The sequence below is a fragment of the Dysidea avara genome, chromosome 10 (genome assembly GCF_963678975.1).
Source record: "Dysidea avara chromosome 10, odDysAvar1.4, whole genome shotgun sequence".
Classification (NCBI taxonomy): Eukaryota; Metazoa; Porifera; class Demospongiae; order Dictyoceratida; family Dysideidae; genus Dysidea; species Dysidea avara.
In genome coordinates this window covers 3,407,235-3,421,700 of record NC_089281.1, presented here as the reverse complement: position 1 = coordinate 3,421,700, position 14,466 = coordinate 3,407,235, and the positions used below count along the sequence as shown (strand labels likewise).

The 14,466-nt window shown below is 35.0% G+C and overlaps 1 protein-coding gene across 1 annotated transcript; it reads right to left on the bottom strand.

The window, feature by feature from the left end:
• Positions 1-1,174: 1,174 nt before the first annotated feature.
• On the bottom strand, positions 1,175-5,628 carry LOC136268934 (uncharacterized). The gene is made up of 2 exons (XM_066064409.1): positions 5,504-5,628; positions 1,175-4,916 (listed from the first exon to the last, which is right to left on the bottom strand). The coding sequence occupies exon 2, from the start codon at positions 4,897-4,899 to the stop codon at positions 1,339-1,341; it is 3,561 nt and encodes a 1,186-aa protein (XP_065920481.1). The 5' UTR covers positions 4,900-4,916; positions 5,504-5,628; the 3' UTR covers positions 1,175-1,338.
• Between the last annotated feature and the right edge of the window lie 8,838 nt (positions 5,629-14,466).

Sequence of the window (14,466 nt, the reverse complement as noted above, 5' to 3'; positions counted from 1 at the left end):
AGCCAGTGGGGATCACAAATCCATAACCTGAAGTCACTACCTCAGCCATATTAAGTGTATAAGATTATAGTCATATATCATTACATAGTTGATTGTTGTTGTGCTGGAGACATGGTCACCATAACGGCTATAGTCAAGATGCTACTAGCTACTACAAGGTATAAGCTGCAAGCTACTATAAGATGTTAGCTTCTACAAGGTACTAGCCACAGCAAGCTGATACTTGCTTTGCACTGCAACTGCTTCAAGGTGATAGCTGCTGTTAGCGCTGCTAAGTGCTGTAAGTTGTAAACAGTTGAAAGCTGCTGCTGTAAGCCGCTGCAAACTTCCAACTGCTGCAAGTTACTAATTGCTAGCTGCTCAATGCTGATATAATTATTAGTATAATGTACTAGGACCAAAATGCTGAAATTTACTGTATTTTCCATACTGCAGAACTGTATCTAACCAAGTGTTCTGTATGAGCCTCATACAGAACATTTATGTGGGTATTTGGGTAGATACAGTACTCTTGGGAAATTAAAGTACAGCTTTGCAGACAGTTATGTCAGCAATGTTATGAAAACAATCTCAGATAGCAGGATTGATCAGGTGCACATAATTTTAAGTTGCTAAAACCAGTAAAAGTACTTCGACCAGCTTTCTCCACAATTAGAAATAGATTAAACCAAGAGTACACAATGATGGAGAGCATCTAACTGAAACAAAGTTGCTGTGGAGAATTAATTTCTCTTTTCTTTGTGTAGCTGTAAATGAACACATTGTAGCTTTAGCAATATTAACTATTTGTACGAAAAGAACTAATTTAAAAAATAAAATAGCTGCAGATAATACCCTAAATAATCATGTGAAGGTCAAATATAAAATTAATGGACTTGCAGACTATTTACCAAGTAATTGAAATGGCAGATTTGGGGGTTCAGAGGGAGAGCAATTATATAGCAAAATCAAAATACCCTAATAGAGCAGTCAATATAATATAACAGTCAAACACAATCTAATGACAGTACAAGTAACTGATTGTTGTTGGTAAGAACTTAAGAAAAGAACTGGGAGTACACTCTCAAAATTTTTAAAACCTTTATTTGGTTCAGTATTAAAAATGTGAATTTCAAACTGTCATCAGAGTGGAACACAAGACTGGACTGTATCCGTCAATTATAAATACCATGTATAAAATACTTTATTATCAAAAACGCAGATACTATTATCTATACTGTACTTTGTGATTACAAGCAGCTGCATAAGTTTGTGCAAGATTAACAGTGAATGAGTATGTGATCGTTAATCATTCTATTTGTCATGTCATATTCCATTCAAAGGGTTTTATGGTTCTGGTTAGGTTTGAAAATTTTCTGGTACTTCATTAGGTAGGTCTATTTCATGAATTCTTTTAAAGTAAATATTGCTCAAACAATTAGTAAATCTTTTTGCTGGAAAAAACCATGCTGCACAATTGTTCCACATCAACTTTTTGATGTGCCATAGTATAATACAAAGCTCCTGGATCATGGCAATTGAGATGAATGCATTGATAACAATGTAATTTGAAGCTGTATAAAGTGGAATAACAAATATGACAAAGAGGTTGAATAAGTACAAGATTTCCAGATAATTATTCAATTTACTCTTGAATGGGGCAATCCTTTCTTGTAACCATATCAATACGACTATCAGTATAGTACCTACTGTCAAGTTCGTGTTTCTATCTAGAGCAGCTAGTCCAGAGAATGCAGCTCTCATAATCAACTGTAATCCAATCCAACAACGGAACTTGATCTTGTATGGAAAGTGATAGGCATCCAGTAGAGGCTTTATGTAGAACACTACCTTAAAGTAGGATAATTTCTTAGTAAAGATCAGTACAACATTAAATGGTACCAATGTTAAGAAGAGGATGAGACAAACTATAAACAGTATAGTAAACTTCACTCCAAACAGTGGTACACTGGTATCCACAGACCACACTAGTGTAGTGTGATTACTGGGTAGGTGAGTGATTGAGGTGTAGGAAAACAAGACATTTGATACAGTCAGTAATACTTTAGTGTAGGACAATAGGAATAGTGTAGCAAGTACTGGTAGAGCCCTACGTGTAGTGAGTCTCTGTATTGTAGTGGAGTATTGACTTGTTATGATGAGTAATGTAGCAATGAAGATGAGGTAAATTGGGAACACTAACTGTAGCCACATTTTAGCATAGTCATCCATTCCATTGTAGAAACATGTTTCAATTCCTATGTCAAGATTTGTTAAGGCAATGAAGGTATGTAATATTGATTTGTCTTTTTGGAAAAATATGGAAGTGTTGATATTAACTATGTTTGCATAAAGTATAAATGAGTTTATATCTCCATTGGCTACAGTTAAGTTGAACACAAACAGCAATAGTATTAATAGTAGCCCAGCTATCCCAACAGGTATAATGATCAACAAATAGAAAATGGAGCAATGTTTACACTGAGATGAACCAAACACAGTACTGAGACCATGTTGACATTGTCCACACAACACACCAGATCTGTTGAACTGACACTGTGAGTCAGGAGTGGACAGGTTGAGTTGTGATGAGTGAGGTAGACAGTAGTCAAATGGGCAATGTAGGGAGACATGGTAGGAGTGTGAGTTGTTAATAGTATGAGCAGATATCCAAGTGTTAACAGGACGTGGTATAGTTTGATGATCAATATCACAAGTAGTAAGTGAAATTATATGTGATGAGAGGATGGGATCACATTGACAATATCCTTGTGGATGTAGTGAGAATCCTAAAGGGCAGAGTTGAAGTAATATTGTGTATCTCTCTATCCATCTTCCAGTAAAGGAAGGGTTTTCCACTGACAGTGGTCGTGCTGTCAAACTAAGCACACACCATTCATTGCTGTGTTGAACTCTATAATTTAGTGCTTTGCATTCTCTTGACTCTAACTGAATGTGCATGAAGTTTTCATTCCTGCAAGCAAATTTGGAGTTATCCTTTATTATTTCAATGCGTGCAGCATTTACAAATTCTTTATCCAAACTGAAAAATATCAATGCAGTTTGGCCTGGATAGAAAGGGCCTAAAATTCCTTTATAACAATTATATGTGCTGTTTAAATTGCATACACACAGACTCTTTTTGGTTTCTTCCAGTACTAAGCTATCACTTTCAATAAACCTTTGGTTTACATAAAATGGTATGGAGTTTAAAAATGTTGAATTTGCATCCCAAGCACAATGCATCAAAGTAGAGGCTGAGAAAGTTGAGATCTCTTTTGTATTAATGTTTTTGTAGAGGATAATAGAGTAGTTCAGCTTTTGCTCTAGTCTAAACTTTGTGTCTAAATTTCCACGTTTGCTAATATACTGAATAGCACACAATTCAAGGTCATTCATATTATTAGTGACAAGCACTACCTGTTGCTCACCTGGAGTAATGATAATGCTGGAAAACTTATTTAATGTAAAGTTTAATTTTGTGTTTTCCTGCAAATATATTACTGGACTTGAAATTGCACCCATTGCCACATTGTATGAAAATTCATTGTAGCAATTAAATTCCACATAACTCTGCTTTGCTTCAATGAAAGAATTCTGTTTGTAAGGACTGATAATAAGAATTGAGGTTATGATGAGGTTTTCTACATGGAGTTTAACTGAACGAATATTAATGACATTATAAGTAATCCTGCTACGTGCAACCTTAACATTGTTTATGAGTACTAAGAAAGTATCGTAGTTGACTGTATAACTTTCAAATGTCATTGTTTGCACGAAGTTCATATTATAGAATAAACAGTTATTTATTGAGACTTGTACATACTCCACAGCAGCAGTTGTAGTTTTGATACCATACTGTAAAAAGTACAGTAATCTGTCTTTGCTTAATATTGGTTTTGAAATATAGTCAAAACGGCAATGTGTAAAGTTTATTGTATTTGAGTCAGTCAATCTCCTGTCATTGTTATGAAAACAGTATATCATGCTGCCAAAATTACTAGCTAGAAAGATCTTGCAAAAATCCATATTGATACTTTGGTTGTACTTACCACATAAGACATCATCATTGTGACGCTGCATGAAACGATTTATTGGATACATCTCTCTTTTACTAAAACTACAATTAGCAACAGTAATCATGTTATGACCTAAAGTCTCTATAAAGCTAGCACGAAGTGCAAACTTGTTGTGAAAGTTGATGTTTAACATTGTTACTGCGATGTGAAAATTGCTACGAAACATTTGAATATCCAAAGCATATGTGTAATAGATTGTACCATGAGACTGATAACTTTCAATGTGTATTGTATGTGTAAAGTTGAACCTTGGGTTGTTAATATCACTATACCAAAGTTTTAGGTGGCTAGACACGACTTGTAATATTGTTGTATTTCCAAAAGCATTAACGAATTTAATACCAGATGGAATGTAACTCCATTTAGAGTGAAAATACATGCAAGTTACTGTGTGGCAATCTAAAATAAGTAAGCTCTGGTAGTACTTTGTGAACGATTGATTGACTGTAACAGAATTGTTGAAGTGACTACCACACTCGTTCATCACAATATTTTCAATAACAATGTTACTACTACCAACCACTACAATACCAGCAGGTGAAGTGCACTTGATAACACTATTGATTACCTCATTGGTTCTACTTCCAATAAGTGATAAATTACTAACATGTTGTATGATCAAGTCAGTATTAAGATAATATTGTCCTGGTAGGAAGTGTAGTTGAGTATGAGAGGTGAAGTATTTGTTGACATTGTTGAGGTAGTGTTGTAGGGTATAAGTGTTGTTATCGGCAGTGTAGTGATCATCAGGTATCACATGATAGATACTAGATGAATAAGATGATATTGCGTGGAACAGTGATGTTAAAATTAGAAGCAGCAGCAAACAATGAGGTACCATTGCAGACCAGTTGTATTCTATAGGAAATAAACCAGTGTTGTACATTGTATGTAAATTACATGATTACATTTTTTTATTGTGAACAGTAGAGTTTATCATGCAGTATGGCTGCAATATTGTTAGTATAGCAGAGACCATGAAGGCTTGCACATATTGACCAGAAACAAACTTCCTTGATTCCTTCATGCAGGATTTGCTTAAGTGGCTAGTGCTTTAAAGTCTAGCCAAAACAATTTCTTCTGTCTGATCTAAAATGCTCTCAATAAAGTATTTATGATATGGAACTGTATGAACTTCTTAATTTGGTGGAATTTCTACTAACTGACTGACGTACTGAAATGCCTTATTAAGGGTATAATTCCATACTAAATGTTGCTTTTAGCCTGATGTGTGCTTTTTGGCATTCTACAGTACATACAACACATGAATAATGTTTAAAGACCTTTTATATATTTAGTCACATGCACCTAATGAAATAATTAATAGCTATATTACTGCACTCTTGTATAAGTGCCACATTTACAGGTAATTTATTACCATGTTGTCCTATACTGATTGTGAAAGAAATATATTCAAATAAATCATCATCATATTCATCACATACCTGTTTAATTTAATCTCTTTAAACTTGTGATTTGCCTATCATACAGTAACGTTGTACAATGCCTGTAGTTAATGAGGTATAATGCTGATGTTCCTCACATGCGAATAGCTGTTAATAGTGTCACGGCTTCTGTTGGTACAAAATGCTGCTTCATGTAGATAAGTCTAGAATAGCATAATTATACATGTTCAAACTATTTATCGCTACTTTCGGTTTCATTGTGTTATTGAGCAGTGGACAATTGTCTATAATCCTAAACCTTGCAAACCCACACATACTATTGAACCTTCAGAAGTGGTAAGCAGGTTCACAGCTCGCCATGTTTTAGGCGATAGACAAAAAATTATTTGAACAGATTACACAGTACATGTGTACTGCATATTAGAGTAATTAAAAACGAATGCTCAGCCAATGTATGCTGCATGCTCACAATCTCACAAAATGTTTATCAAACACTGTTACAGTATCATCAAATCATTGCTATTGACTTATTATCGAAACAGAAAATGTGACTATTACAATAACAGTATTGAAGCAGAACATGTATTCACAGAGCAAAAGACCATTATATTATAAGGTACCATTATACCTATTCACACACGCTTCACAACAATAATAGTACTAGGTGACTTATAAGTATACAGAAATCAATGAAAAAATATACAATCAAAATGTTTAGTAGATGTATATATGCAAGTGTACACTGGGTGGATCCAGACCTTTGGGAAGGGTACCGGTCGGGCAGGAGTCAAAATAATCATGAACAAGATGGTTACTATAATACAACCATTATAGCTAGTCAAATAGGAAAAATGTGACATGGTGTGTGAAATTTGTTTTATAGTCATCCAAACATCTAATTATAACCCCGGCCCTGCTCTGGTAAAGTTATCACCTTGAAATTGCATCCATAGTTGGTGGTGTGTAATGACATTGTAGGCTGGTTACCATGTATGTGCAATTGAAAAGGTCATAAGACCCCTTTTCACAGGCTGGTCACAAATTGATGTAGCAAGGTGGTGAAAGTGTATATAGGAATGAAACAAAACATTCCTCACTTCTATCTCACAGAAATATTACAATACTCTGATCTAATAGAGAAGTTGGGCATTGTAGTGGAGCAAGTCGTGTTCACACATATTGTGGGCTTTACTTAAACATGTCCTAATAGGCAGAAACAAGATGATAACATATCACTAAAATATGAAATTTTATGTTGTTAATTGCTAAACTAACATGCATGCATACAAACTTTTTGGAGATGGACCACCACTTCTAAATTCCCCATGAGCCTACATTCTTGCCAAATATGTGACCAGATCTGCTAAATCTATAGCTAGGCAAAATTTTGCAAGCCTAATTTTATCATACAGTCATATCCTGCAGTATCTTGAGGTATACAGCTATTATCAAAAGGTTTTCCAATATTATTCATATACACTGCACTGTGCTATAGCAACATGTTGCTGAATTGTTCTTGAAACAAAAAATGTACTGTATACAACACATGCATGTAGGACATGCTTATCCAGAGCATTTTAAACTAAACTACAGTACTTGCATAATGAAAGCTGATATCTATTCTTCCCTGATTAATTGTCTTCTTGCATATACACCATGTGTAATATGCACATTTCATTAAGACATTTTTTCAACAACTGTTAATGGTGCAATTACACTGCAATATAGTTCATCCTATAGTACACATACTATACATTGTTGGAAAATGCGTGCATATGCATTCAACTTGTAATTTGGTCATAAAAGGCATATGGTGTCATCAGTTGCAGTAAAGAATGCATAGTAAAACCTAACATTCTATCACTGTCTACATACAATATTATGTCCTACAGTAGCACTATGCCTTCAAGTCATCAACCAAGAGCTAAAACTTACACAGATAAAAAAATATCAAAAAAACAGGCAACACTGAGTGAGAGAGTAACCCTCTGACAGCAGACCACCTGAGCTGAGATAACCTTTGGTAGAGTAGTGCAGACCTCGATCGATATAATAAGAACTGCTATATCATACTATAACCATACATCTTAAAATTGGCACTGAAATTTCCATGAAAAACGTTGAACACTTTATACATTGTAGGTAACTACAGACCAGTTACCCAATTGCAAACTAAAGCTCTCAATCAATCATCACATTGTTATTCTGGCTTTATGACCTTATGCTCCTTTGTTAATTTCTGTAAACCAGTCAGGTACAATATGCAATAATCACTATTATACCAACCTGTAGCATGCTTTTTTAAGATTTCATTGTCTCACTCAAATATTATACTTTATAGAAAGGTGTGAAGACCCAACAGTTTTATGCTAACAGTTAATGAACAATGTAATCAACACTGCATGGCTGCCACAATAAAATATCTGCGTATATAACATAATTGCAGTACATTAACAAAAATAATAATATCCTTTTATAGCGGGTTCAAAGAGTAAAAGTATAATACAGGTAAAGTTCCATATTCTTAAATTAATTGAATGATAGCAAGCTTATTCTCTGTGCATGTATGCCTGTACACTATTCAATGATATACTTCATTCTACATAATAATTGTACAGTATTTCACACTTTTCAAGTTCCTAACATGAAGTATCATTACACCGTTAAAAATTTCAAGTGATGCTTAAAATTAATAGAATAGCAGCATTAAAAAGCCTTTATACAAGCTGTATTATATAAACCAGGTTGTAAATAAGAGAGATGCAGATATATAAGCTATATTTTATTCACCCATTCATAACATACAAATGCTCAGCAGAAGTATTCATGTACACAATATCACAGCAAACACTGTTACTGTATTACAAATGAATTGTTAATGAAATAGAAAATGCAACTATAACAATAACAGTATTGAAACAGAACATGTTTACACAAAGCAAAGGCCTGACATTGGTAATATGTTATATGCACCTTTCTCATGCAATAGTTTTATAAACAAAATAATTTTTGTATGTGTGTTTGTATCTACTGTGGCTCTTAACAGCAGTGTAAGTGCACATGTAGCAGTACCATCAGTCGCTCTACTTGTCAGGTTCTATTCCAATAAGGGGCTCTTGAAATTCTTTATAATTATAAGCAACTCCTGGCACTTCATTAACTAGTTGTATATGGTTTGCTTCAGGATCTCTTTGGTGTCTGAAAGTGTTTAAACAATTATTTAGTCTGGCTGGTAGTTCAAACCAAGCAGGACATTTGCTCCATAATAAACTCTTTATATGCCATAGTATTACCCACAGCAACTGGATCATGGCAAGTGAGACAAAAATGCTGATAACAACATCATTTGAAGTTGCGTAGAGCGAAATTACAAATATCACAAGAAGGTTAAACAAACAGAGAACTTCCATATAATTGTTCAGTTTACTCTTGAAAGGGGCCATCTTTTCTTGTAACCATATTAGTACCCCTATCAGTAGGATGCTTACTGTCAAGTTCACATTTCTGTCTAGAGCAGTCAGTCCAAAGAAAACGGCTCTTATAAGCAACTGCAAACCAGTCCAATAGTAGAACTTGACCTTGTATGGTCCTTGATAAGCATCCAGTAGAGGCTTGAAGTAGGTGACTACCTTAAAATATGATAATGTTCTGGTAAACAAAAGTATTATATTAAATGGTACCAATGTTAAGAAGAGGATGAGACAAACTATAAACAGTATAGTAAACTTCACTCCAAACAGTGGTACACTGGTATCCACAGACCACACTAGTGTAGTGTGATTACTGGGTAGGTCAGTGATTGAGGTGTAGGAAAACATGACATTTGATACAGTCAGTAATACTTTAGTATAGGACAATAGGAATAGTGTAGCAAGTACTGGTAGAGCTCTATGTGCTGTGAGTCTCTGTATTGTAGTGGAGTATCGACTTGTTATGATGAGTAATGTAGCAATGAAGATGAGGTAAATTGGGAACACTAACTGTAGCCACATTTTAGTGTAATCATCCATTCCATTGTAAAAACATGTTTCAATTCCTAAATCAAGATTTGTTAGTGCAACAATTGCATGTATTCCTGACTTGTCTCTTTGAAAAAGTATGGAAATGTTGATGCTAATGATGTTTACATAAAACAAAAAAGGGTTTATATTGCCATTGGCTACAGTCAGGTTGAGAACAAATAGTAATAGTACTAAGACCACCCCTGCTATCCCAATAGGTATAATAATCAACAAATAGACACTAGGGCAATGTTTGCACTGAGATGAACCAAACACAGTACTGAGACCGTGTTGACATTGTCCACACAGCACATCAGATCTGTTGAACTGACACTGTGAGTCAGGAGTGGACAGGTTGAGTTTTGATGAGTGAGGTAGACAGTAGTCAAATGGACAATGTAGGGAGACATGGTAGGAGTGTGAGTTGTTAATAGTATGAGCAGATATCCAAGAGTTAGCAGGACGTGGTATAGTTTGATGATCAATATCACAAGTAGTTAGTGAAGGTATATGTGATGAGAGGATGGGATCACACTGACAATATCCTTGTGGATGAAGTATGAATCCTTTAGGACAAGGTTGTAGTACTATTGTGTATCTCTCTGTCCACGTATGAATAGAGGCAAAGGTTTTAACTGGTAGTGGTTGTGCTGTTAAAATAAGCTCACACCATTCCCTGTTGTGTTGGACCTTATAATGTATTGCTATGCATTCACCTGATTCTAGCTGAACCCGAATTAAATTATTGCTTTGGCAGATGAAATCTGAGTTATCATCCCTTATTTCAATTTGTGCAGCACTTACAAAGTTTTTATCTAAAGTGAAAGAAAGCAATACAGTCTGACCTGGATAGAATGGGCCAACAATACCCCTGTGGCAATTGTATGTATTGTTAAAAGTGCATAAGCACACACTTCTTTTGCCTTCTTCCAGAGTTGTGGTATCACTTCTAATAAAGTTTTGATTTACGTGGAATGGTAAGGCATTTACAAATGCTGTAGCCGAACTCCAAGAACAATGCATCAGTGTTCTAGTCAAGAAGGTTGAGATCTCCTGTGTACCAATGTTTTTGTAGAGCACTATAGAGTAGTTCAGCTTTTGTTTTAGTTTAAACTCTGTGTCTAAGTTTCCTCGTTTACTTACATACTGAACTGCACACATTAAAATGTGATTACCATTTGGTATAATATTGAACTCTTCTTCACCGGGGGAAATAATAATGCTAAAAATCTTATTCATGCTGAAGTTCAATTCTGTATTTTCTTGCAAATGTACTACAGAGCTTGAAATTGCACTTAATGCTGTATTGTTTCTAAACATGTTGTAGTTATTAAATTCAACATAACTATATATTGCTCCAATGATAGAGGTACGTATGTAGTCATTTGTGATAAGAATTGAAGTGAGGATGAGATTTTCTATGTACAAGTTTACAGAACGAACATTAAGAGAATTGTAATAACTGTGAATGTCACTATGTGAAATTGTAACATTTCTTATGAGAACTAAAAGATGACGATTTTCCCTGTCATTAAAGCTAAAACTTTCAAATGCCATAGTATGCACATATTTGGTATTGTTGAATAAACAGCTTATTATGGAGACCTTTGCATATTTCACAGTAATATTGGCTGCTCTGAAAGTTAGCTGGAAAAAATACAATAGTTTTCCATCGCTTGGCTGTGAAACATTTTTAAAATTGCATCCTCTGAAATGTATTTGATTTGGCTTATCATATCTATTGTTGTTGATATAAAAACAGTAGATCATGCTAACAAAGTTACCAGTAGGGTAGAGCTCACAAAAATTGGCTCTATCTCTATTGTAAGAATGGTAATTATGACATAGTAAGGTGTCATCATCACGAGGATGGTCATAAACTGGATGTATTTCTTCATTATGAAAACTACAATTGGCAATGACAATCATGCTGTGGCCTGAAGACTCTATGGGGGTAATCCGGAGAGCATATACATTGTGAAAGTTGATGTTTAACATTTTCACTGCAACATGCACATTGCTATGAAACATCTGAATATCCAGGGCATATGTGTAGTAGATAGTTCCATAAGTTTGGTAACTTTCAATAAGTATCGTATGTGTTTTGTTGGACATTAGGCTGTTAATGTCACTATACCAAACTTTTAGGTTACTAGACACAACATGTAATATTGTTGTATTTCCATAAGCATTAACAAATTTAATACCAGATGGAATGTAACTCCATTTAGAGTGAAAATACATGCAAGTTACTGTGTGGCAATCTAAAATAAGTAAGCTCTGGTAGTACTTTGTGAACAATTGATTGACTGTAACAGAATTGTTGAAGTGACTGCCACACTCGTTCATCACAATATTTTCAATAACAATGTTACTACTACCAACCACTACAATACCAGCAGGTGAAGTGCACTTGATAACACTATTGATTACCTCATTGGTTCTGTTTCCAATAAGTGATAAATTACTAACATGTTGTATGATCAAGTCAGTATTAAGATAATATTGTCCTGGTAGGAAGTGTAGTTGAGTGTGAGAGGTGAAGTATTTGTTGACATTGTTGAGGTAGTGTTGTAGGGTATAAGTGTTGTTATCGGCAGTGTAGTGATCATCAGGTATCACATGATAGACACTAGAAGATGTTGTGTGAAGCAGTGATGATTTTAACAAGAATGCTAGCAGCAGAATAGAAGCACACCCCATTTGCTGACCAATTGCATTAGCTATCAACTAAATAATCTGTTGTCAATTTTATGATGTATCAGCTGTTCATTAGCCTGTATAACAATCCAATAGACGAAAAGTAATATTTATGCATACAAAATTTAAGCCTCAAGAATTTTATTAACTTTACGAATAAAATTATGCATAGCTTCCTGCATCACATAACAGTACCTACAACTCACCTTTAATGTTCTACTTTGACAGTTAACATAATATTATATATACGTATAAAAGCATACTGTACATTTTATGTACTGGTCTTGTTGTGTCTTGCTAGCAATACATACATTGTTTCCATTCATAGGTTAGTGTGTATAATTGTAGAATACCTTGTTGAAGCAAGGGAATCTATTATTATACATACATCAATTACTTTCTATTTCAGTGTGCTATAATCGTACAAAGGCTAATGCTAACCTTGCCCTGCTCTACAAAGAGTTGTGGTTCAGAGTTTCAATAACGAATGCATAAAATGAAAGACCAATTCATTGTGTTTGTAGGATGTGAATACTGTAATAGCTGTACAATATAATTACATGCAATCGGATCTGTTAAAAGGTGTCTTGAACTTATTACCTATTATTGCCTTTTCAAGTGTGTACACACCATTGTAGCTCACAACATGACATGTGAAAATAAGGTACTAGGTAAATCCCTTGAAAACACAATAGCTAGGTGTGCAGTAACTTTAATGTAATACATTTAAGACTTAAAGAGTTAAACTTGGAGATTTAAAGTTCCTTTTTTCAGAACCCACCACATAAACCGTATACGAAATCTTTTGCACAATAGTTACGGGGCAATAACTATTGCATTCAAGTATAATTTTTATTATTATTACTAAAATAGGTGCCTACTGAACAAAGCAGAAAGTTCAAAGTAAGAAGATTGAAACAGTGTTCACTAAACAATGGGGGAATATATATAGAAATGACTGCAAAGTTACTCAATGTGCAGAGTGTACAGTGAAATAAAAAGCATAAGACTTGTAAGGGGTCTAGGGGCATACCCCTCACTACTTCTTGTGATTGAAATTTGTGGCAATTTTGACTTAAGGCTTAGTATAGGCTGTAAAATTCATAAAATTAATTATTTCTCAGACATCTGATCTTCTGTCTTTGCAAAGTATAGCTATACAGTATGTATGAAATATAAACACTGCCTGCATTTGGAGTGCAAGATAAAGAGTATGATTTCTCCAGATAATTTCTATTTAGAATGTTGATGAAATTATCAACTCTATTTAGAATCACTGTTAAACTCGTTAAATGGCTGTTCATACACTTCACTGTTTTATTAGAGTATATACTTGCTATATTAGGGTATCTCAGTCTCCTACTCTGTCCCCTACTTTCTCATGTCCCCCTTGTGTTATCAAAACACACGGTAGTGTGTCGTGCGGCCCAAGAAGCCGGCGCGTAACACCCGTGAGTATATTGACAGGAAGAAAGAAAACGCAATTTTCGCACCTCCGTAGCTCTGTGCTTCCTTGATGAAACAAGACGATTTTTGCTGTGGACATTCCCTCCAACTGCAGCACTCCACATTCCAAATTTGAGCGAAATCGCTTCTCGCGTTCCCGAGATATGCGACTTCAAAAATTGGCTCAGTTTCTTCGTTTTTTTTCTTCTTATTTTTCTTTTTCTTGTCGCACACTTACAAAAACTGCTATAAAACTCGAACGCCATATCCGATTGCCTTGAAATTTGGCACACAGAAGGGGGATATAAAGGCGCATCTCGGTACCAACTTTGGCTGGAATACGATAAACAGGCAAAGAGTTATGAGCGATTATTCACGAAAAATAACACCAATATGTTGTCACGCCTACAGGGTAAACCGCGTATGGGAAGAAGCTGAAACTCGGTGGGTGAATAGGTTAACTATTGAACCTCAAACCTTTTGTGGTTTGAAAGAAATCGAGCTAAAAACCAGGAAGATATAACGAAAAAACCAACAATGTGTAACAATTACGCAATCGAGATCAGCTAATAAAAAAACGACTGCTTGCCACGCCTACCAGATAAACCGCTTAGGGTAATGCTTTGAAAATCGTTGTACAGATGGTGTAATCATCTTAGAAAGGCTCATCAATGGTGTAGAAGAATCTGACTTAAAGCCATGGAGTTATAACACGAAATCCAACTTGGTGCGGCAAGTGCGAGATCGAGATACTCTAATAGAGCAGTCATCCTAATAGAGCAGTCACCCTGAAGAGAATTCAAGAGATCAGCTAGAAATAAGAAACCTGTATAGAGATCAGCTACACACAAGTCA